Source organism: Sturnus vulgaris, chromosome 30 (assembly GCF_052056855.1).
Source record: "Sturnus vulgaris isolate bStuVul1 chromosome 30, bStuVul1.hap1, whole genome shotgun sequence".
Classification (NCBI taxonomy): Eukaryota; Metazoa; Chordata; class Aves; order Passeriformes; family Sturnidae; genus Sturnus; species Sturnus vulgaris.
The window spans coordinates 4,342,138-4,366,363 of record NC_142272.1 but is presented as its reverse complement, the minus strand read 5'-3'; the positions used below and the strand labels follow the sequence as shown (position 1 = coordinate 4,366,363).

The 24,226-nt window shown below is 50.8% G+C and overlaps 1 protein-coding gene across 1 annotated transcript; it reads right to left on the bottom strand.

Annotated features, from left to right (window-relative positions):
• Positions 1-15,917: 15,917 nt before the first annotated feature.
• Positions 15,918-16,522, bottom strand: LOC148220872 (olfactory receptor 14J1-like). Its single transcript, XM_088180645.1, has one exon. It carries the CDS (start codon positions 16,520-16,522, stop codon positions 15,935-15,937), a length of 588 nt encoding a protein of 195 aa, XP_088036771.1. The 3' UTR covers positions 15,918-15,934.
• Between the last annotated feature and the right edge of the window lie 7,704 nt (positions 16,523-24,226).

Here is a 24,226-nt window from a genome sequence, read left to right as displayed (position 1 = left end):
CAGTTTCCCCATCTCTGTAGAGCTGGGATTTTTCAACAGTCCTGAGTCCCTGGACATCAGTCCCTGAAAGGGAGCTGAAGGAAAACTTCTCAGAAGTCAAAATCATATTCAAACTCCACAGTTTCCTGAAGTTTTAATGGATTCCACTGAGGGACACGACTCAGAAAGTGTCCCCAGGTTCCAGTTAGAGCAGAGCACTGGAGGCACTGATGACAGGTGGGGACAAACAAGGGAAAGGTGTCTGTGATGCTGAGCAAACCTGGATGTGTTTCAGGAATGCAAAGGGCCAAGGGCTGAGCCCCAGCCCCTGGCAAGGCAGATCCTGTCCCTCCCTCATTGCTCAGGGCTCTTCCCGGCCCACTGGGCTCTGGCCATGTGCAATGCCAAGGGCAGCACCATGGGGCGGCCCCTGCCAGGCTGCTGAGCAGGGACAAGGAGGCAATGAGGCCCCAGCACAGCAAGGCTCACTTGTCCCCTGCTGGCCTCAGGCCCAGGGCCAGCCTGCATGGCCCAAGTGCTGCAGGAGTTGGCTGTGTCAGGGCCTTTCAGCTGCTGCCCATCCCTGTGCCCTCTGCAGCCCAGGCTGTCCTACGGTGTCCATGCCCTGCGCCTCTGTCCCTGCAGGCTGTCGTCATCCCCCGGCTGCCCCACCTCGCTGGCCCCTTCCTTTGCTGACAGCTCTGCCTCCTGCCTGCCTCTGCCTGCACACACAGAGCCTTGGCCTTGATGTCAAAAGGTTTCAGTCAATTTTTACTCTGTTTGGACTTTCATTAGAGAAACGAGGCCTTGAGGGACTGTTTTCCTGGCAGGGATGGTTGCAAAAGAAAATGACAGCTGGCTCAAGAATGCAGTGATAGAAAAAGCAAGGAGTGAACTGGGAGCTTGGGGTTGATTTTATGGTAATGGATAAATTGTAATACACATGTAGCAGTTGTACATGAGAAACATGCTTTTAGCATCACATGTCTATGTAAGGTTTAGTGTTTTCCCCTGCTGGACCTCAGGCCTGAATAAATGATGCCCTCTTCAACACCAAATTAGTGTTCAGGAGTCTTATTCTGATATTTTGGAGATTTTGTGACAGCGGGGCCTCACTGAATCAAGGAGACAACTGTGACACTATGGAACCTCAAGAAACAAAGGGGCTTTTTGACACTCTGGGAGCTCATGGAACCAAAATCCATTGTGGCACAGTGGGGCCACATGGAACCAAAGGCCCACTGTTTTACTGCAGATCCAAGGAGGCCCTGGTGACACTGTGGAACCTCCTGCAACCATGGGTGCATTGTGACACTGCAGAACTGTTGATGAGTCTATGAAAGCTCATGGAACCAGAAGTTCATTGTGACCAAAAGACCATTGTGACACTGAGAAACCTCTTGGCACTGAGGGTCCGTTATTACACTGTGGGGACTCATGAAACCAAACATTCCTTGTGACACTGCAGGCCCTCATGGAACAATTGAGACTGCTATGAAACAGAATCAGAGAATGAATGAGGTTGGTAAAGTCCTTTGAGATCATCAAGTCCAACCTATGACCTAACATCACCTCATCAACTAAACCACAGCTCTGAGTGCCATATCCAAGGTTGTTTTTTTTAATGCCTCCAGGGATGGTGACTCCAGCACCTCCCTGGGCAGAAGATTCCAGTGCCCAATCACCCTTTCAGTGAAGAATTTTTTCCCGATATCAAAGCTAATCTGTCCTTGGCTCATCTTCAGACTGTGTCCTCTCATTCCGTCAGTGCTTGCCTGGGAAAAGAGACCAACCCCCACCTGACTACAGCCTCTGTTCAGGTGGTTGTAGAGAGTCTCCCTGGAGACCATTGTAGCCATTGGGGCCATTGTAGCACAGCAGGGCCTCATGGAATCAAGGGGACCACAGTGACAGTGTGGGGCTCCATGGGACAAAGGGACCATTCTGACACCGTGGAACCAAGGAGAACTTTGTTGCAGTACAGGGCATCATGGTATAAAGGAGACCATTTTTACAGTTTGAGGCTCTCTGAAACTAAAGGGCCATTTCAGGGCATTTTGGGGCATTTTGGAAACAAGGGGACCCTAGTGACACTGTGGGATCTCATGGAATCAATGGTCTGTTGTGACACTGCAGGGCCTTATGGAATCATGGAGTCTATTCTGACACTATAGGTGGTGCCTTGGAGTGGCTATCTGGAACAGAGGCTAGACAAGGTTAAGGGAATAAAGTGGGTATTTATTAAAGGCCTTCAATAGATTCACCTTGGACAGTCAAAAGCCTCCCAGAGGCTACACCCAAGATGGACAGGGGTGACAAGTTTTTCAGACAGATTTAAGTTTGGTCTGTTTGCATATCAGGGGTTAATCCTCCAATTACAGCTTCAGGTATTGAAGTCATATTCCCCCAGTTTGCTCCCTCTCCCCAATTCACTTTTGTTTATACTTTTCAGAGCCTGAGGCTTTAGGGTGTTCTTGAGTTTCACGCCTAGAGGAATTGTTTTGTCTGACCTAAATGTAAAGAAAGTTAACTAACACATTATATGGAGTTTAGAGTTATGCCAAAATGCAGTACAGGATTTCAAAAATATAGAGGCTAAAATCTTAAAGGCATCACAGGCCTCACTGATCCAAGGGGCCACTGTGACACTTTGTGGCCCCATGGAACCAAGGAGTCCATTGTGACACTACAGGGCCCCATGGAACTGAGGATTCATGGAACAGTGCAGCACCCCATGGAAACAAAGGAATCCTTTGTGACACTGTGGGGCCTCATGGAATCCTGGAGGCCATGATGACACTTTGAGGCCTTGTTGAATCAAGGGGCTCTGCAGGGACTCATGGAACCAATGAACTCTTTTGCCATTGTGAGTCCCCAGGGAACCAAGGGTCTATTGGGATACTGTGGCACCAAGGAGACCCCTGTGACACTGCAAGGGCTCATGGAAACAAGGGACCATTGTGACACTGTGGAACCCCATGGAAACAAGAGGCCAGTGTGACACATCTGGGCCTCATGGAACCAGTGTGACACTGCAGGGCCCCATGGAAACAAGGGAACAGGTAACAGGTCTAGTGGTTTGGCCTGACTGGTCCAACTGACCTTGGCATGTTGAGGTTCTCTTCTCATGTTCCCCTGGAACACTGGGGCTCTGGGCTTTCCTTCAAATGGAAAATAATTGTCCTTCTCATTCAATCATCCATAGCCAAAACGGGATTTCCCCTCCAAAATTCCCAATATCCAGGGATTGCTCCCAGACAAAAGCTGCGATTTCCAACAAGTCTTGCTGCCCTTGTCTTCCTGAGGGCCAGCTCTCACCCTGCCTTCAAACACTGGGACTCGGTGTATTCCTTCCTATGGAAAAGAACGTTTCTTCCTGCACAGGCACTCATGGTCATATTTGGAACTTTTCCTCCAAAATTCCTATCTGCAAGGAATAAAAGCTGCCAGGACACTGAGGTCTGGTTGGCCTTAGCCTCTGCTGGCCATCTCTATTCTACCCTGAAACACTGGGGCTCTGTGCTTTCCATCCTATGGAAAAAACCAACATCCTTCTCCTGGCACTCATGGCTGAAATTGCGATTCCAGCTCCAAAAGTCCTGGATCCAAAGATTGCTCCTACACAAAAGCTGCCATTGCAGACAGGTCTGGCTGACTTTGGCCTCTCGTGACTGCAGTTCATCAGTCCCTGAAACACTGGAGCTCTGTGGTTCCCTTCCTGTGGAGACCATGGGGACACTGTGGGGCCCCATGGAACCATGGAGACCATTGTGACACTTGGAGGCCTTCTGAAATGAAGGGGCCACTGTGACACTGTGGGACCCCATGGAACCAAAGGGCCATTGTGACCCTGCAGGGCCTCATGGAAGCAAGGGGAGATGGAACAGATGTGGCTGGTTTCCCTTCCTGGGGGCCACCTGACAGGTCTGGCTGATCTTGGAATGTTGAGGGCTGCCTTTCATCAGACCCTGGAGCACTGGGTCTTCCCAGGTGCCCAAGGCTGAAATTGGTACTCTCTCTAAAAAATTCCCTTTATGCAAGGGTTCTCCCAGACAAAAGTTGCCAGGACAGGATGGAGAGCTCTGGATGGCCTTTCCCACTGGTGGTCACCTCTCATCTCAAGGAAGGTCTAAGGAAAGTATTTGAACAGGTTTGACTACTGAAATATCAATGATTCTCTTATCCACTGAAAAGCTCAGATGCTCTTCAGATCATATATATATTTTTTTCTCATTGTGGATTATGCACAAAATATTATTTTTTTATTATTATAAGGTATAATTTCTATATTATTTTTATATTAAAATATATTGAATATATTTTAATTTTAAATATTTCATAAGAATAAAATAATATTATTCATATCACTATCCTGTGTTATCTGACGCAAAACACCTCCTCTACATATGGATGCAGGTCACCTGTAGAAGCAAAAGCACTAAAGATTCCAGCAGGAATTATTTGTCTCTGCTCCCAGCTGTCACATCTCCTCTGGAGCTGCAGGTGCATCCCCAGCACTTGGCAGGGCTCAAGGGGTCACAAGCTCAGCTCCCACAGAGACCTTGCAGACCCTGGGGTGCCCCTTTCAGCCTCCCTGCCCAGAGCCTTTCTGCAACCTTCCCCCTGGAGCTGCTGCTTCCCTGCAGCCCCGGCCATGGACAGCAGCAGAACCTGGTGTGTCCCGAGCAGCAGGGCCAGCTCAGGGCCCTGTGGGGAGCAGGGGCTGGGCCAGCAGGACAAGCCAGCCCTGCCAGGCAGGACACGCTCAGCTGGGGAAAGGGATGTGCAGGGAGAGGAGCAAGGGAGCGTTTCTGTGCCTGCAGGGATGAATGCAGAGGAAGCTGCTGCTGCAGGCACCAGCTCTGGCCAGGCCCCTCTGTCCCCTGCCCAGGGCTGCTCTGCTGGCCTGGGGAGAGACAGGGGCTGGCACTGAGCAGGCAGAGGCAGCCTGTGCTGGGCATCTCCTGGAGCCAGGACCAGCAGTTCTGCACTGTCCCTGAGCTCCATTTCCTCTGCCATGGGGAGCTCCAGCCCTGGGGCTGCTGTGGAGGCTGAGCTCCGTCTCTGCCCCTCAGCAGCTGCTGAGCCCTTCAAGGGGGCCAGGGCTGTGGGGTGAGTGCCCCCAGTGCTGGAGCACCCCAGAGCAGGCACTGCCATGGGGCTCAGCCAGAATGGGCTGGGCTGGGTGAAGGCAGGGGAGGGGGGCAGAGCTGGGCAGAAGCTGGGCTAGACTGAGAAGTGCCCAGGAAATAAAACCCACTCGTGTCAGCTGAGCTGTGTGACTCTGCAGGGCCAGGACACATTCCAGCAGGTGTGTGCTGCTGTGCCAGTCCCCTGGCAGGGATCTCAGACAGGCATGTGCAGCACTGAGGAGCTTGGTCTGTGGCTTTGGTGGCATGGCCAGTGTGAGAAGGTGCCCCAGGGCTTTGAGAATCCCTCCAGCCTCTTCCATCAGCCACTTCCAGACCTGGGCACTCACCCCAGTTTCTTGGTCTATTTGTTCTGTGCTTATCTCCTTCCTCCTGCCCATTTCAGCACTGCTCTAGGGGCAGCATCAGCCCTACCCGGGCTCCCTCCTCACCCAGCCCTTGGCAGAGCCCAGAGCAGGGCTCTCTGTGACCCCTGGCACAGGATGTGGGTGCTGGGACTGGACACTGAGGTGTGGAGTGGACACTCTGGTGGGGAACATTTGCCCACCCAAAACACTCCCTGTGCTGTGCTGTGTCTGATGAGGGGATGTGGGGCCTGTGCTGGCCAGGGGGGCTGTGCTGCCTCAGGGACAAATGACAGGCATGAGCCACAGCACAACGACCAGGAGGTGGAAGTGAGGACAAGGTCCAGAGGAGGAATTCAGAAATCTGCCCTGAGCGTGTGTTCATGTGTTTAGGAAAGGCAAAGCTCAGCTGGAGCTGATGGAGGCTGCAGGCAACATCCAGAGTAAAGTCAATTCATTGCTGTGTTAGAATTCAAAATGCAAGGGTCTGTAAGCCAAAGCTTAGAACTAAACAGAAGTTTCCCTTTAGAATTTAAGATCTAGAAGAAATAAAGGTACTTACAAAGGGAAGAAGAAGTTTCAGAGTGCAGCAATGTAAGTTTGTGTGTTGGGATATAATTGGCTAAGAAAGTTCACTCTGTGGTATGAGTCAGTAAGACGAAATATCTTAGCATTGAATTAGAAACCTAAATATCTCTGTTGACAGTGCTTTATTGGTTAATAAATCCTTAAAAGACCTTGTAACCATAAGTCTTGTGACTTCTAAGCCATGCTGTGACCATTTGTAAGAAAAACTTAGCGTTTCTGCCTGGATAGAAAATTAAAAAAAAAAAAAAATCACACTTTCTAAAGGAACCGTCCCGTCTCTCTGCTTCATTTGGAAAAGCAAAAAACCCCACCAAAAATTACAACATAAAAAAATACGGCCACACTTTAAAAATATATAATAAATACAATGAACACACATTCTGAAAATATAACGTAAAAACAACAAACCAGCACCTGGAGACAATTTCTTTGTCATGTCCCTCAGTGGGACCCATTAGAACTTCAGGAAACTTTGGACTTTGAATATGATTTTGAGTTCTTGAGAGGTTTCTTTTTCTGTTCTAATTCAATCAATGGGAAACCTCCTTCACATTTATCAGTGGGACTCATTAAAATAAGAGAAACTTTGGAGTTTGAATCTGACTTGGAATTCTTGAGAGGTTTCTTCAACTCCCTCTCAGGGACTGATGTTCAGGGACTCAGCCCCAGCCCCGAGAGGGTCATTAAAGTCCTTGTGCTGTGTCTGTGCTGCTGAGCTGGGCCGGGCTCCTGGCAAAGGCAGCACTGCAGAGAGAGAGCCAATATTTCAAAAATATTATTTGGAGCTCCTTGGCAGCACCAAATGCACACAGGGGCTTATTGGGATCAAGCAAGTCCTGACAAACCGTGGCTCTGCCTTGATTTCCATCTGGTCTGGTGCAGTTCATTAGGAAGGTTTTCAACTCGAGTTATGGAGAAATATTTCAAAGAGCTTCTAAGAAATATCCATTCCTATTTTCAAGGGTGTATTTTATTACTGTTCTCCTTAGAGCAGAGGTGATTGCAGCATTCTGTGATTGATGTTGATCCAGGGTCTCTCCTCAGGAGGTCTGGCAAGGACGAGTTTCCTTTCTTTGTCAGAGCCACTTCCGGGACTACAGCTCCCATGATGCTTCGCAGTTCCCATAGAGTGCTATTCCAGCCATGACTTCATTTCCCATCATGCACTGCGCCCCACCGAGAGCCATTGTAGCTGCACCTACAACTCCCATGATGCTCCACGGCGCTATCAAACCATATTATACCCGCGCCTACAACTCCCATCATCCCCCGCGCCCCAGAGAGCCCCGTTAGAGCCCCCCAAGTGCTCGCCCGGACCCCGAATGGCCCCAGATTCCCCTCCCTGACCTCCAAGTGTCCTCCTGGATCCCCAAGAGCTCCCCCAGGCCCTGAAGTGTCCATCACAATCTCTCAGTGCCCCTCCTAGTGCCCACTCAGGTCTCCCAAGTTTCCTCCAGACTCTAAAGTTCTGTCTAAATTCCCTCTCCAGACACAAAACTGCCTCAAATCTACCCCAGAAATGCCTCCATGAATCCCAAATGGGTCCCTTTTATACAATCTGAGAAAATGATTAAAAATATTACAATGGTACTAAAAATAGCATTAATAATCATAAAGCTGGAGAAATCCATAGCCAATAGTGGTCACTTATTAATGAAAAGAATTGTGTTACTTTGAACCAATGACCAAAAAAATTTTTGGTTGCCAAAAGCATATGGATTTTTTTAGATAAATAGAAAATTAAGGTAATAAAAATATAGAATAGTATTATTATGAAAAATATATTATTTTAATTTTGTAAATGAATAATCTTTTTTTTGGCATGTCAGTCCCAGGTGGGTGATGTGAGACATGCTGATATTGGGAGTTAGGAGCAGGTTGTCCAAACAAGGTCATTCCTCAAGGGGCTCGTACTTCTGGGTGCCCAGACCTCCTAAGGAAACATTCAGCATCAAGATCACCCAGGGAATGTTTCAACCACCTCTTCTCTGAGCTGAAAAGTAAAAAAATATTCTCTTGACTAAAAACAAAAATCAGGAGATACACTTTGAAATTGCTTCCTTAACAAAACTCCAAACTCACTCCATGCACCTGCACAAGCCCTGGAGACTTGAAGACAATTGAAGGAAGACAATGAGCTCCTGAAGGCTTTCTGTATTTTAATGATCCCCAGGGTGGATTTGGGGCTGAACCCAGGACCCTCAAGCACTGAGAGAAGGTTGAAGAAGCTGCTCAAGGAGTCAGAAGCAAAACTCCAAGTCCCTTGGAGCATCAGTGGCCCCACTGAGGGCAGGGAGTGCCAAAGGCTCCCCAGGGAGTGGTGAGAGCAGATCCTTGAGGGCAGGATTGCAGGAGCCCGAGGCTGTGAGCAGGGAACTGCAATGCTGAGCAAGGCCTGGGCTGGGTGGAGGAAGCAGAAAGGCCAAGGCCTGAGCCCAGGCCTGGGCCAGCAGGGCCTGTCCCTCACAGGTGGCTCGGGGCTGTTGCTGGGGCAGTGGGATGGCAGGGGCAGCAAGGACAAATGTCATCAAGCTGCAAGCCCTGGCAGCCTCCTGAGGGAGGGCCGAGGCAGAAGCAAAGTGCAGCCCCTGCCAGGAAAGTTCCTTCTGTGGGGCTGCAGAGGCCCTGCCCGAGCCCAGGGCACAAAGGCCTGGGTGCCTCTGGCCCTGCCAGCCCTGCCCAGCCCTTGGCCATCTCTCCTGCAGGCTGTGCCCCCTGTGCGTGCTGCTCCTGTGCCCTGGCCGGCTGCACACGCCCATCTCGCTGTCCCCCCCAGCATTTCTCAGCCCAGCATTGCTGTGCCCTCCCTGGGCTCCCTGCACCCAGCGCTGCCGGCTCCTGGCACACAGAGCCATGGCCTGGCCCAGCCTCACGCTGGGACACCTCGGGCACCAACATTCTGCCCTGGGAGGGACTGTTCTGTTTCCTCACCTCCAGGCTGAACCTTCCAGGCTGCACTTTGGGGAGGTTTTCTTCTCTTCCCACTGCCCAGGAAAGCTCTGTGTCCTGCTGTTCACAAAGAGAGAAGGGCTGGTGGGAGATGTGGTGGTCAGAGGCTGTTTGGGGTACAGTGAGCATGAAATTATGGAGATTTTAAATATTCTCTGGAAGAAGGAGAGGCATCTACAAAACTTCTACATTGGACTTTGAGAGAATAGAATTTGGCCAATTCAGGATGCAGTTTTGGAGAGTACCAAATCAGGTACTGATTTTTTTTTAAGGGAAACAGCCTTTAAAAAGCAAGGTTTCCCAGGAAGGATGAAGACAACTCAAGAAAGTAGTCTTGTAGTAGCAGCCTGTGCCTCTGTGCCAAAAAGTCAGATAGAAAGGAAAATGACTAGCCTGGCTGGGCATGGAGCATTTCCAGGAACTCAGGGTTAAAAGAAGGTGAATCACCTTTGAACAGAGGGAGACAGGCAACTCAGGAAGTGTTTCAGGATGTTGCTAAGTCATGCAGAAAGAAAACTAGAGAGGTGAAAGCTCTATTAGGATTTAACCTGGCTGCTTCTGTGAAGGATAACAAAAATTATTTTAGAAATATATTAATGGCAAAAGAAGGGAAAAGGAGAGACTCTATTTTTTATTAGGGGGGATATGGTTACCAAAGATGAGGAAAAGGCTGAGATACTTAACCCATTCATTGCCTCAGTTTTCAATCATAGGACAAGTTGTCCTCAGGACAAGTGTTCTCCTGAGCTGGTAGATGGAGACAGGGAGCAGAACAGACCCCTGTAATCCAGGAGGAAGCAGCTGGGGACCTGCTGAGCCACTCAGATGCTCACAGGTGTCTCTGGGACCAGGTGGGATCCATCCTAGGGGGATGAGGGAGCTGCTGGATGAGCTCCCCAAGCTGCTCTCCATCATTTCTCATCAGTGCTGGCTCAGCAGGGAGGTGCCAGAGGACTGGAGGTGCCAATGTGAGCCCATCCCCAGGAAGGGCTGGAAGGAGGATGTGGGGAAGTGCAGGTCTGTCAGCCTGACCTGGGTGCCTGGTGAGGTGATGGAACAGATCACCTTGAGTGCCATCCCAGGGCACCTCCAGGATGGCTGAGGGATCAGAGGCAGCCAGCGTGGATTTCAATATCTGCATTGATCATCTGGATGAGGGCACTGAGTGCAGCATCAGCAAATGTGCAGATGGCACCAAGCTGGGTGTGAGTGTTGATGTGCTGGAGGGTAGGAGGGCTCTGCAGAGGGACCTGGACAGGCTGGATCCAGGGCCCAAATCCAACGAGGTGAGGTTTAACAGGATCCAATGCCAGGTCCTGAACCTTGGCTGCAATAACCCCTGCAGTGCTCCAGGCTGGGGACAGAGTGGCTGGACAGCAGCCAGGCAGAAAGGGACCTGGGGGCACAGATGGACAGCAGGCTGGACATGAGCCAGCAGTGTGCCCAGGTGGCCAAGAAGGCCAATGGTTCCTGGCCTGGATCAGGAATGGTGTGGCCAGCAGGAGCAGGGCAGTGATTGTTCCCCTGTGCTCAGCACTGGTTGGGCAGCACCTCGAGTGCTGTGTCCAGTTCTGAGCCCCCCAGTTTAGGAAGGACATGGAGGGGCTGGAGTGTGTCCAGAGAAGGGGAACAAGGCTGGTGACGGGTCTGGAACAAAAGTCCTGTGGAGAATGGCTAAGGGAGCTGGGGATGTTTAGTCTGGAGAAAAGTAGACTCAGGGGTGAGCTTATCACTCTCTCCAACTCCCTGAAAAGTGGTTGTCGTCAAGTAAGTGTTTGTCTCTTTCACCAGACAGGAACAGTCAGAAGGAGAGGAGAACACAGTCTTAAGCTGTTCCAAGGGAAATATAGTTTGGATTTAAAGAAAAAGTTTTTTACAGAAGGGGTGATAAAGTACTGGAACAGTCTGCCCAGGGTTTGGTGGAGGCACCATTCCTGGATGTGTTCAAAAAAAGACTGGATATGACATTCTTTCCTTTTGGAGCTTTTAGGCAAGGGATGGACATTATGATCTTGAAGGTCTCTTCCACCCTAGTGATTCTGTGAACTCTCTGAGTATTTCAGCTGAATTCTCTCTCCCTGTCCCGTCCCTGGATCTCTGTTGCAGATGGAAACTGCTGGTGCCATTCTCACTTTTAACCCCTCTTTAGAATGCAGACAGATGTTCCCAGGTGTGTTAAGCAGGTGTTGCTCAATGTTTATGCAAAGCTTTTGTATCCTCTTGTAGCCAAGGAGACCCTTGTGACACTGTGGAACCTCATGGAACCGAAAAGCCATTGTGACATTGGGGTGGGATGGTGTCAAGGAGACCATTGGGATCCTGTGGATCCAAGGAGACCATGAGGACACTGTGGAAACTGATGGAACCATGGGCATTGTGACACAGCAGGGCCTCGTGGAACCAAGGAGTGAATTGTGACTCTACCAAACCTCATGGAACCAAGGGGCGTTTGTGACTCTGAGGAACTTCACAGAACCCAGAGTCTATTGTGACACAGGGTACTCATGAAACCGTGGAGAGCATTTTGGAACCAAGGCCTGCTGGAACCAAAGGGCCATTGTGGCACTTCAAGGCCCTGTGGACCAAGGGGAGCACAGTGACACTGTGGGGCTCCATGGAACCAAGGGCCATGGTGACACTGTGGAGCCTCGTGGGACCAAGGGGCTGTTGTGGTATCATGGAAATTGTGGCAACTGTGTCACCATGGAACCAAGGAGACCATAGTGACACTACAGGACCCCATGGAGATCAGGATTCATGTCACAGTGTGGGACACATGGAACCACAGGGCCATTGTGACACTGTGGGGCCTCATGGATTTATAGAGACCTTTGTGACACTGCAGGGCTTCATGGAACCAAGGGACAATTGTGACACTGTGGGGCCTTGTGGGACAAAAGGCAACTGTGACACTGCAGGACTTTATGGAACTAGAGGTTGATGTGACACTTCTTAACCTTGTGGAGCCAAGGAGAGCATTGTGGTGCTCCAGGACACAAGGGAATTGCTGCAAATAATCCACATTTTAATTTTTTAATGTAACTTCAGTCAGGGGTTTGTTTGCCTTTGCTCAGCAGGAGGGGAATGGAAGTTTCTTGTCAATCTACAGATTGGGAGTAGTCAGAAGATACACAGGAGATAAACAAACATCAATGAACATCACTCCCAGTGTGGTTGGACACACCTGGTCTGGGAAAAGATTGGTAAGAGAATCAAATGAGGGCCTAATTCACATCAAAGGCAAAGGGATCAATAACCAACAGGACATTGAATACTAAGGACTGTGCAATTTAGGATCAATTAATTTCTTCAATGAAACATGAATTTCTCTGGGTTTTGTCTGTATAAGTATGTGAAAAGCCTAGTAAAGAACCATGTGTGATGGAATGATTTTCACTGCCCAAGCCAGGCATGTGAGGGTGGAATGATTTCTATTGGACATGCTGGGCACAAAAACATCCTGGCCAGAAGAAAGTAATGCCTAAAGCCTCTAACACTGAGAAGATGTTGTTGGAGGGTTTCTGTTTTTCATGGAGTTTCAGTGTCAGTCCCACTGAGGTCCATCACCAACACAGGCTCCTCCTGGACTCCTTGGAGGAGAGAATTGGAGGCCAGGATTGCACAAAGCTCTCAGAGACTCCAAGGCAAAAGCAAAACCCAAAGTCCTCGGAAAAACCTGCAGTCCCTGGGAGCATGAAAGTGCCCCCCAGGGCCATTCCTGACCAAGGCTCCCCAGGGACTCATCCCAGCAGATCCCTGAGGCCACTGGGATGTGGGGGGATGCTGAGGGCAGGACAAGGGGTGCCAGTGGCCAGCCTTGCTGGGGCTGTGCCAGGAGGCCCCAGTGGCTCAGGACAAGGTGTCTCCTCCCAGCCCTTGGTGGTTGTTGGGGATTGAATTGCTCCCTTTTCTTTCTGTGGAATTTCTCCCATTGTTATGCTAAGTATTTTTGGTTACACCTTCAAACAGTAATATTCTCTCGCAGGGGGGTGGGTGGAAGGGGAGGGGGCGAGACCAGAAAAGGAAAGGTGGGATGGGGGATCTGGGCGGGCTGGGACTCTCTCTCGCTTGGCTCGTGGAGTGGGAGGATGGCCCGGGCTCCATTCTGGCATCTCCCCCTGCCATCCCAGCACTGAGATCCACGCTCCCTGCCACTGGACATCGCTCTGCTGCTCTCCCACCTCACCCTACTATCTCTGGACACTCTGCTGAGCACCACGACCGACACCGTGAGGGGGGAGTCACTTCCCCATCCCTCTCACCCCTGGGCCGCTGCCGCCATCACCCAGCCCTCTTCAACTGCGCGGGACCTGCCCTGCCCCCAGCACCGGTAACTGAGCACAGGGAGACGGCCTGTGGCCAAAAGGGACTGGAACTGAGCTAGACTGTTCTGTTCTGTTGTCAATTTTTATAGCTGTTGTTGTTGTCTGCCTTGTTAGATATCAGTAAAGAACTGTTATTCCTATCCCCATATCTCCTGCCTGAAGGCCTCTGATTTGAAACAAAAATAATTAGAAGGGAGGGGGTTGCTCTCTGCATCTCAGGAAAGGGGCTCTTGCCTTTCCTTAGCAAATACCTGTCTTTCAAACCAAGACAGTGGCACAGACCCTGCTGTGCGCCAGGGCACCAAGACTTGGCTTCTCCTGGGCACTGCCAGCACTACCAGGGCCCTTGGCCATGTCCAGCCCAGCTTGTCCTGCACTGTCCCACAGCTGCTGCTGTGTCCCTGCAGGCTGCACACTCCCATCTTGCTGCTCCTGCCTCTGCCCTGCCATTGCCAGCCCTGCCCTGACCTCTGCCCACCCTCACCCTCTGTGCCTTGGGACACACACACATGCACTGAGCTCATCCTCCTCCTCCTGGCTGCTTCTCCTGCCACAGCACTGCCCTGGGAGGGTTCATTCCTCACTGGAGCTGCTGTGTTTGTACTGGTGCATTTGATAGCTCTGCTTCTGTCTCTCTGCCAATTCTGCCTTCAAAGAGCTCTCCAAGGAAAAGATTCATTGAATGGTGGAATAGCAGAGGTGGGAAGAGCCCCCTGAGCCCCCTTGGCCTGGATGTGGCTGGGATGGAGTTCCCTTTGCCCAGAGCAGCCCCTGTCCTGCAGTGCTTGGCTCTCGTGGCTGGAGTGGGTTTGGTCCCAGCCCAAGGCTTTGGCTGCTCCTGAGCAGGGCTGGCCCCACATGAGGCATCTCTGCAACCCCCCAACCAATGTCCTGGGGGTGGGCAAGTGATCCTGGGGACACAGGGATGGGATGGGATGGGATGGGATGGGATGGGATGGGATGGGATGGGATGGGATGGGATGGGATGGGATGGGATGGGATGGGATGGGATGGGATGGGATGGGACAGCTGGGCTGGACTGACACAAGGGATCTTCCATTCCATGGGATTTCCTGATCAGTAGGGAAATGTGGGTGACAAGAGGGTCTCTGCATTGGCTGTATTAATAAATTTGTCTTCCAAAGCAACCACTACATGTGTTGAAATCTTGTCTCTCCATCATCTTCCTTGCTTCTGCATCTGGCCTTTGCTTTTTAGTCCCCCTAACATTAATCTATTTTTACGGTGACCCACAATCTTTTCACATTATTATCTCCTGTTTTTTGAGTAAGGAGGGACAGCGACAGAAACACTTGGCTGTCACTTGATCCCCAGAGAGGTTTAACCACAGTCACCTTGCCCAACTCTGCTCTTATGGGCACACCCAGCAATGTCAGGGCTCTGTCAGGTGCCCAGCCCTGAGCTGGGCTCATGCCCTGCTCAAAGCCCCAGGGGTGTCCAGGGACACGAGTCCTTCCCTGGCACACACACACACAGAGTTCATTGCAACACGGGCAGGGGCTCCCTGGGCTCTGCTGCCACTGCCAGAGCCTGGCAGGGACCTCAGCCCTGTGGGTGTCACCCTGCCCTGCCCCTGCCCGAGGTGCCCCACGGCCAGAGGGATGGACACAGGGAGCTCTGGGCACAGGAGCTCATCCCAGCCCTGCATCCAGGGGTTCCCAGGGGATGTTATTCTCTGGAAACTCCAGGAACAGCTGCAGGTGTTTGTGTCACTGGGTTTATGTCCCCTCACACACACACAGGATGTTCAGAGCTGTGGAATGTCCCTGAACTGCAAACACAGACTCCTGACCCGGAGTGATGATGACTTCATGTCCCTCCACGCAGAGAAGAACAACCTCTGTGCCCTGGGGTGAGAGGCCACTGCTGGGAGTGGTGCTGGCTTTGCAAGGGCACTGCTGGGACAGCCCCACCCTGAACACTGCCACACTTGTGCTGGTCACTGCTGCTCTCCTCTCCAGGGCTCTGTGTTGGGAATATCCTTGAAAGCAAAGTGGGAAGGAGATTGAAGCTTTCAGGCCCTGCACTGGGGAGATGCCCCTGCATGATGGAAATGCTGCTGCAGAGCCCAGCTCTGTCCCAGCAGTGCCCATGGCCTATCCCTGCCTGCAGTCCCTGGACAGTCACACAGCAGGACTGGGACTGAGCTGAGAGAGCCCTGAGGCCTTAAACCAACACAGGGCTCTGAAGGGGAGTGTGGAAATGAAGGATGGGGAGGTTGTGGAGCAGAAGCCCTAGGACTGCCTGCAGGGAGGAGCACTGGAATTCCCTTTTTGCCTCAGCTCTGCCCAGAGGCACCAACCCTGCAGCTCCAAAGAAGCCAGGGAACAATAATGTCAGGGGAACACGGTAACACAGAGTTCTTTATTTTGTGTAAGCAGTTAAGTAGAATAGCTCCCAGGTTACAGAGTCTCTGGGTGTGCTAGAAGGGCAAACACTGAATTTAAAATCCTACGGTCAAAGACTTCTGTGCAAACGAATTCTCAATAGTGTAACACCTGTGTGAGCAGCAAAAAAATACAGGACACAGAGTGAGTGTAAATGTAACACAACAACAGCAATGCAGAAAAAGAACAGTTTATTGCTTCTGAACAGCATTCATGATAATTTTCTTCAGGCCATCCTTGAGTTCCTGGCTCCTCAGGCTGTAGATGAGGGGGTTCAGGGCTGGAGGCACCACTGAGTAAAGAAATGACAGGGACAGATCCAGGGATGGGGAGGAGATGGAGGGGGGCTTCAGGTTAGCAAATATGCCAGTGCTGATAAACAGAGAGACCACGGCCAGGTGAGGGAGGCAGGTGGAAAAGGCTTTGTGCCGGCCCTGCTCAGAGGGGATCCTCAGCACAGCCCTGAAGATCTGCACATAGGAGAAAATTATGAACACAAAACAGCCCAAATAAAGAAAAACACTTAGCACAATGAGCCCAAGTTCTCTGAGATAGGATTTGGAGCAGGAGAGCTTGAGGATCTGGGGTACCTCACAGAAGAACTGGCCCAGGGCATTGCCATGGCACAGGGGCAGGGAAAATGTATTGGCCGTGTGCAGCAGAGCATTGAGAAAGGCACTGGCCCAGGCAACTGCTGCCATGTGGGCACAAGCTCTGCTGCCCAGGAGGGTCCCGTAGTGCAGGGGTTTGCAGATGGACACGTAGCGGTTGTAGCACATGATGGTCAGGAGGGCAAGCTCTGATCCAAGGAAGAACACAACCATAAACACCTGGCCCACACATCCTTCAAAGGAGATGTGTCTGGTGTCCCAGAGGGAATTGTGCATGGCTTTGGGGACAGTGGTGCAGATGCAGCCCAGGTCGCTGAGGGCCAGGTTGAGCAGGAAGAAGAACATGGGGGTGTGCAGGTGGTGGCCGCAGGCTACGGCGCTGATGATGAGGCCGTTGGCCAGGAGGGCAGCCAGGGAGATGGCCAGGAAGAGGCAGAAGTGCAGGAGCTGCAGCTGCCGCGTGTCTGCCAATGGCAGCAGGAGGAAGTGGCTGATGGAGCTGCTGTTGGACATTTCCTGTGTCTTGCCATGGGAATCTGTAAAATAAATAATCATAGAATAATTCAGTTTGGAGAAGACTTGAAATATCCCAGCCCAGCTTGGTGGCACTTTCCCCCCACTGCCTGCCCAGGGCTCTGCTGCCTGGAGCTGTCCCTGCCAGCAGCTGCTTCCCTGTGCCCAGGGCTGGGCCCTGCCAGTGCTGCCAGAGCCCAGCCCAGCCCTGGGGGCTTAGCTCTGCCCTGCAGACCCCTCCCAGCACAGGGCACTGCCCAGGGCCAGCTCTGCCTCTGCAGGATCTGATGGCAACATCACAGCAACCCTGAGGAGGCTGGAAAAATGACACTGGTGTTGCCTGTGAGGAACCCTGTGCTGATTTCTGTCACTGACTGCTTTATTAAGATCCGAGATCAACATTTTTTTTTCCCAATCTGAACTGAGAGATGAAAATCTATATGCAATTTTCCCACCTACAAAACACAGAGCAGTAGATTATAAAATCACGATTTTCCTTTTTATGCAGCCCCTGCCTCACTGTGCTCCCTGTATAATCTGTTTGAAAATGTTCTAGATTTAAATGTCATGCTGGGAGCAGCAGTCCTGAACAATGCAACATCCTCACCACACAAGCAGAACACTTCCAAGCCTTACAAGCTGTCTCCTTCCTCCCAGACCTTGTCCCCCAGTGCTGGGAGCAGCTCCCAGGGCTGGCTGAGAGCTGTCCCTGGCAGGCAGCACAGTCCCTGCCCCAGCACAGCACCCTGGGCTGCAGGACCCTGCTCTGCACGACAGCCCTGGGCACCCCTGGCTGCTCTACACAAGAGATCATCAGAGAATGTACTCACACAGTCTGCAGGCACTGGGATGTTCCAGCTTTAGGAGATGACTGCAGGAGCTGCAGCTGCATTGTCCTGCAGCCAGAGGCTTCCTGTGGCAAGGGCTGGGAGTGATTCTGCCTCAGTCACTTGTGAGCATCTTCCCAGCCCTGACTGATTGAAGCTCTCTGTGCCTCTGTGCTGTGCCCGGGGTGGCTGCAGGCAGTGCCCCATCCCTGCTGAGCTGGGAGAAGAGCTGCTCATCAGGAGAAATGTGTTTTTGAAGCTCTTCTGGGTTGCCAGGATCGCCTTCTGTGCCAGGAGCCCAGCCCAGCTCATCAGCACAGACACAGCACAAGGACTTTAATGACCCTCTCGAGGCTTGTGCTGAGGCCCTGAACATCAGTCCCTGAGAGAGAGCTGAAGAAACCTCTCAAGAACTCCAAGTCAGAATGAAACTCCAAAATTTCCTGAAGTTTTAATGGGTCCCACTGAGGGACACAACTGAGAAAGTGTCCCCAGGTTCCAGTTAGAGCAGGAAATTGGAGGCAGAGATGACAGGTGGGTACAAAGAGAAGCCAAGTCTTGGTGCCCTGGGGCACAGCAGGGTCTGTGCCACCAAGGGCTGTGAGGAGACACCTTGTCCTGAGCCACTGGGGCCTCCTGGCACAGCCCCAGCAAGGCTGGCCACTGGCACCCCTTGTCCTGCCCTCAGCATCCCCCCACATCCCACGGGCCTCAGGGATCTGCTGGGACGAGTCCCTGGGGAGCCTTGGTCAGGAATGGCCCTGGGGGGCTCCTTCATGCTCCCAGGGACTGCAGGTTTTTCAGAGGACTTTGGGTTTTGCTTTTGCCTTGGAGTCTCTGAGAGCTTTGTGCAATCATGGCCTCCAATTATCTGCTTTAATTAGTCTCTTGAGAGCCTTTGTCAGTTAAAACACTCAGTGGGGATCATTAATGCTTCAGGGTAGTTCAGTTTTTTTAAAGTATTTTCCTTTTTCCTTTCTTCTCTGACCCTCTGAAAGGTTTTTGGCAATCATGGCCTCCCATTCTCTCCTCTAAGCAGTCCATGAGGAGCCTGTGTTGGGGATGGACCCATTAACACCTCAAGACACTTTGGGCTTCCCTTTTGAGTCTGATTCTTGGAAGGGTTTGTGCAATCTCCTCACAGGCTCTGAGGTTCGTAGGCTCAGCTTCAAATGCACCATGGGCATGACTGGGATCAATCAAGCCCTGACAAACCATGGCTCTGCCTTGATTTCCCTCTGGTCTGGTGCAGTTCAGGAGAAGGTTTTCAACTCCAGTCATGGAGATTTATGTCAAAGAGCTTCTTAGAAATATCCGTTCCTATTTCAATGGATGTATTTTATTACTGTTCTCTTTTGAGCAGAGGTGATTGCAGCATTCTGTGGTTGATATTGATGCAGGGTCTCTCCTCAGGAGGTCTGGCCTGCTCACAGAAGCTGTGCCTTGTGGTCTGAGCCAGTGTGGACAACCTTGCTCCACATTGCCCAACCCCATCCTGTCTGTCCTCACTCACCTGGGACCTGCTTAGCTTGGAGAACTGGCTGCACTCAGGAAAATAGATGTTTTTCCTTTTTTTTTTAATATAAAACTCCTGAATTTCCTCATTGAAAACAGACACCTTTGATTATTGTGTGCCAGCCCAAGCTTCCACCATTGAAGTTCCCCTTCCCCGAGGCAGAACCATGCAAGAACTGCTTTAGACCTTTGGATTCATTGGTTCTATGAGGCCTTGCTGTGCCACCATGCAGTCTTGGTCCTGTGAGGTTCTGTACTGTCACATGGACTTTTGGTTCCTCGAGGTTCCATAGTCTCAACAATGGTCTCTGTAGTTCCAAAGTTTCACAATGGACCCTTGGTCCCATGAGTTTCCCCAGTGTCACAATGGTTCCTTGGCTCCACGTGGCCCAGGTGTCTCACAATGGACTCTTGGTTCCGTGGGGCCCCGCAGTGTCACAGGGGTTTCCTTGGTTCTGTAGGGTCACACTGGACACTGCAGCGCCCCCTGCTGGCCGGGAGGACCTGGCACTGTGTGAGCACCTCCTGGTGGCCGACCCCTGCAACTGTGAGTGGGTTGTACTGGTTTGTACTGGTTTGTGCTGGGATGGGGTCCAGGGGGTGCTGGGACAGGGCTGGAGTCACTGGGTTGTATTGAGTTATACTGAGAGAGGGTGTGTGAGTGTCTGGGTGGACCTAGCACTGTGTACTGGTTGTACTGGTTTATACTGGTTTATACTGGGATTGGCTGCTGGGGGGTTACTGATTTGTACTGGGTTATTCTGGGATGTGGTACTGGGGGTGACTGGTTTATGCTGGGTTATACTTGGTTATACTGGGTCATACTGGGTTACACTGGTTTATATTGGGTTTGTGTGCTGGGAGTCACTGGGTTATACTGGGTTATACTGCTTTATATTGGGATGTGGTCCTGGGGGTGACTGGATTGTAGTGGTTAATACTGGGTTATAGAGGGATATTCTGGATTTTACTGAGTCAGACTGGGGTGTACTGGGTTATACTGGGAGGGAGCTTGGGGATGCTTGGCACTCCACTGGGAACAACTTCTGGGGATGCTGGCCTTACTGGTTTATACTGGGATGGGGCTTAGGACATACTGGGAGTGACTTCAGGTAGTGCTGGCCTTACTGGTTTATACTAGTGCCTTCCCAGTATAAACCTGGGAGCCCCAGGACCACACTAGGAGCCCCTAGACTACACTGAGTATGGGTTTGGGTGCATGAGGCCTTAATGGTCTATACTGGGAGCTGCTGCCACAGGCCTCAGGAGCTCGGGAGTGGCTCCAAGTGCTTACTGGTTTATACTGGTGCCTTCCCAGTCCACACCTGGGAACACTGGTAGGCACTTGCAGCCAGGCAGGACCTCAAGGCCAAGCTGGCCTTCACCAGGACCTTGCTGAGCCGCAGCTTCTCCAACTTCTCGGCCTGGCAACACTGCCTGGGGCTGCTGATGCCCACCAGGAACTACAGCAAGGGCACTGCCCCCTGGAAGGCTGAAGGAAGGTGAGGGATTCCTCAAAAAATCTCCCAGAATTTTGCGGGATCCCCAAAATTTTCCAGCCCCTCCCTCTCCTAAAGTGGGAGCTGGTGTGTTCTTTTGGGTTGAATGGGTAGACCTGGTTTCCCTAAATCCCCAATGACTTTAATGGGTAGGCCTGAACTCCTGGATACCTGGCTGTGCCCACTGAGATATTGGGATTTCCCCTGGTGTCCCCCTGATATTTTGGGGTGCCTCCTTTGCCCACCCCAGAGCTGGAGCTGCTGCAGAATACCATCTTCACCAACCCCATGCACCAAAGCACCTGGCTGTACCTGCACTGAATCCTCTCCTGAGGTAACTCAGGGCTCCCTCTCACCCCTGATGTCCTCACCTGGAGTTTTGGGGTACCCCTGAATGTTGGGGTGCCCCCCAACTGCCCCGCAGCTGCCAAGGGTCATCTGTGTCTACATCGACTCGGAGGACAGTGGCCATCATCTTCTCCTGGCCTGTCAGGGTGAGTCAGGGCACTTGGGTGCCCCAAAAATAACCTGAATATCCCTGAAAATTATCGGGGTACGCCTGGATACTGCCCAAAATCACCTGGATCCCCCCAAGCAATCACCTGGGTACACCTGGCTATCCCCAAAAATCACCTGGATACCCCCAGAAATCACCTGGATACACCTGGGTACTCCTTGGATACCTGGATCACCAAAAACCCCTTGGGACCCCCGAAAACGAGTGTCTCAAACATCCTCATTGCTTTGATTTGGTAGGCCTGGTGCCCCTAAACCCCATTGCCTTTAAAGGGTAGACCTGCTGTCCCTAAATTCCTATTAATTTTAACAGGTTAGACCTGGAGTCCTGTTTATCTCCATTTATTGCTACAAATCCCTCCCAGTGGTCCCATTTTTTTCAGTGCTCTTAGTAACCCCAGTGTCCCCCCTCAGCCCTTCCCAGTGCTCCCAGTTTAAAGAGTAACTCTTCCCAATCAAGCCCTATCAATGGGTAGACCGGGTGTCCTTCAATCCCCTTTGACTTCAGTGGGCAGAGCTGATGTCCCAAAACTTTTGGCGCTAAAAATCCCAATTTTGGGCTTGGAATTCCCAGCTTTTGGGATGAAAATGGACATTTTTGGGCTTACCTGGAGGCACAGCTCCAACATGGACCACAGGTGAGGGATCAGGGATTTGGGATTGGCCTCCAGGAATTCATCCAGGACTACCAGAGCATTGGAACAGCAATCCTGGAGTGGAAATTCCCAGAATTCAGCCCAAGATTTCCTCCAAATTTACTCAAATTTCCCTATATTAGGGCCAAATTTCCTAAAAAATCTCATTGACTTTAATGGAAAGACCAGGTTTCCCTAAATCAATATTGACTTTAATGGGATAGACCTGGTGTCCATAAGTCCCTATTGATTTCATTAGTCATGTCTGATGTCAAGAAAATGTGCATTGGGAGATTGATATTACAAGAGATGGGGCAACTGAGAGACGTTGTCAAAGATGGTTTATGGCCTCATGGTGTCAGTCTCATAGAAGGGTGAGACACTAAAGCTGTTACATCCAACACCAAACTATGAGAAGCCTCCTCATTCTTAGTTACAATGCCTTATGTTCGTTTTTTAGCCAATCAAATTCTTCTGTGAAGTTTGCCAGCATCCTTTTACACCAATCATTAATTGCTTTCCTTCTCATGGCTTTGCAGTAATGTGTCATTTTTCAACCAATCCTATAACACTTCACAAACCTACATTGATATATCTTAAACTTCTAATTAACATTATAACAAGTTCTATTGCTAAGCTTTACAATCTTTTACTATTTTACTTAACATACTGCTTTGCTTACATAATGCATATTTCTGTTTGCTTAAAATATAGATCTAGTTATACTAAAAACTTATATTCCTGTTTTATCTCTATTGTACTTTGAATGCTCTGATTGTCTAAGATTTCTCCAAGGTCTTAGGTCAAACCTTGGATCCATCTCAATCTCTGAGCCTGTATGCCCAAGGCCCTGAGAGCTCTCTGTGCCTGCATTTCCCACACCACCTGTCATCTCTGCCTCCAATTTCCTGCTCTCACTGGAACCTGGGGACACTTTCTCAGTTGTGTCCCTCAGTGAGACCCATGAGCAATATCAGAAATTTTGGAGTTCGAATAATACTTAATTCTTCAGAGGTTTCCTTGAAAGCAACAGTTCTGACTTGCTTTCCATCTGGTCTGATCCAATTCTTTCAGAAGATTTTCAACTCCAGTTATGGAGAAATATGACAATGACCTCCTTAGAAATATCCATTCCAATTGTGAAGCATGTATTTTATTACTGTTGTCTTTAGAGCAGAGGTGACTGCAGCATTCTGTGATTGATATTTGTGAGAAATGGATTTGTAAAGGATTCTCAAAGCCTGACTGAAAGCTCACACAGTCTTGTACATCTGGATGCAAACTCTGAGATAAGGTGTGCTGACTCAGAATGGCCCTGGAATAGAGAAGACATTGCTGAGAGACAGATTGAACTAGAAACAAGTTTCAAACAATGGCCTTGCAAAAAGATCAGATATTTTGGAGAATTAGAACTGTGAAATATGCATTTTGGCAAGATCATGTGTTGTAAAATAATAGATGATTGGCATTAGAATTATTAGCACCATTGTGTGGCAAAAGATAATAGGCTGAGAAATATTTCTAAGGTTTTATAACGAGGAAATAAGTTGGCTTCAGATAGAATGGCATGGAGTTTTACACCTCTTATGTTTCAACCTTCAAGGAGACTGATAATTGAAGAAAATATTTTAAAAGCCTCTCAGTTGCCCCGTCTCTGTAGAGCTGGGATTTTTCAACAGTGCTGAGTCCCTGGACATCAGTCCCTGAGAGGGAGCTGAAGGAAAACTTCTCAGAAGTCAAAATCATATTCAAACTCCACAGTTTCCTGAAGTTTTAATGGATTCCACTGAGGGACACGAGTCAGAAAATGTCCCCAGGTTCCAGGTAGAGCAGAACACTGGAGGCACTGATGACAGGTGGGGACAAGCAAGAGAAAGGTGTCTGTGATGATGAGCAAACCTGGATGTGTTTCAGGAATGCAAAGGGCCAAGGGCTGAGCCCCAGCCCCTGGCAAGGCACATCCTGTCCCTCCCTCATTGCTCAGGGCTCTTCCCGGGCCACTGGGCTCTGGCCATGTGCAATGCCAAGGGCAGCACCATGGGGCGGCCCCTGCCAGGCTGCTGAGCAGGGACAAGGAGGCAATGAGGCCCCAGCACAGCAAGGCTCACTTGTCCCCTGCTGGCCTCAGGCCCAGGGCCAGCCTGCATGGCCCAAGTGCTGCAGGAGTTGGCTGTGTCAGGGCCTTTCAGCTGCTGCCCATCCCTGTGCCCTCTGCAGCCCAGGCTGTCCTACGGTGTCCATGCCCTGCGCCTCTGTCCCTGCAGGCTGTCGTCATCCCCCGGCTGCCCCACCTCGCTGGCCCCTTCCTTTGCTGACAGCTCTGCCTCCTGCCTGCCTCTGCCTGCACACACAAAGCCTTGGGCTGCT

Excerpts from the sequence above, each read along its gene's own strand:
- LOC148220872 (XM_088180645.1), bottom strand. The coding sequence starts at position 16,522 with ATGTGCTACAACCGCTACGTGTCCATCTGCAAACCCCTGCACTACGGG.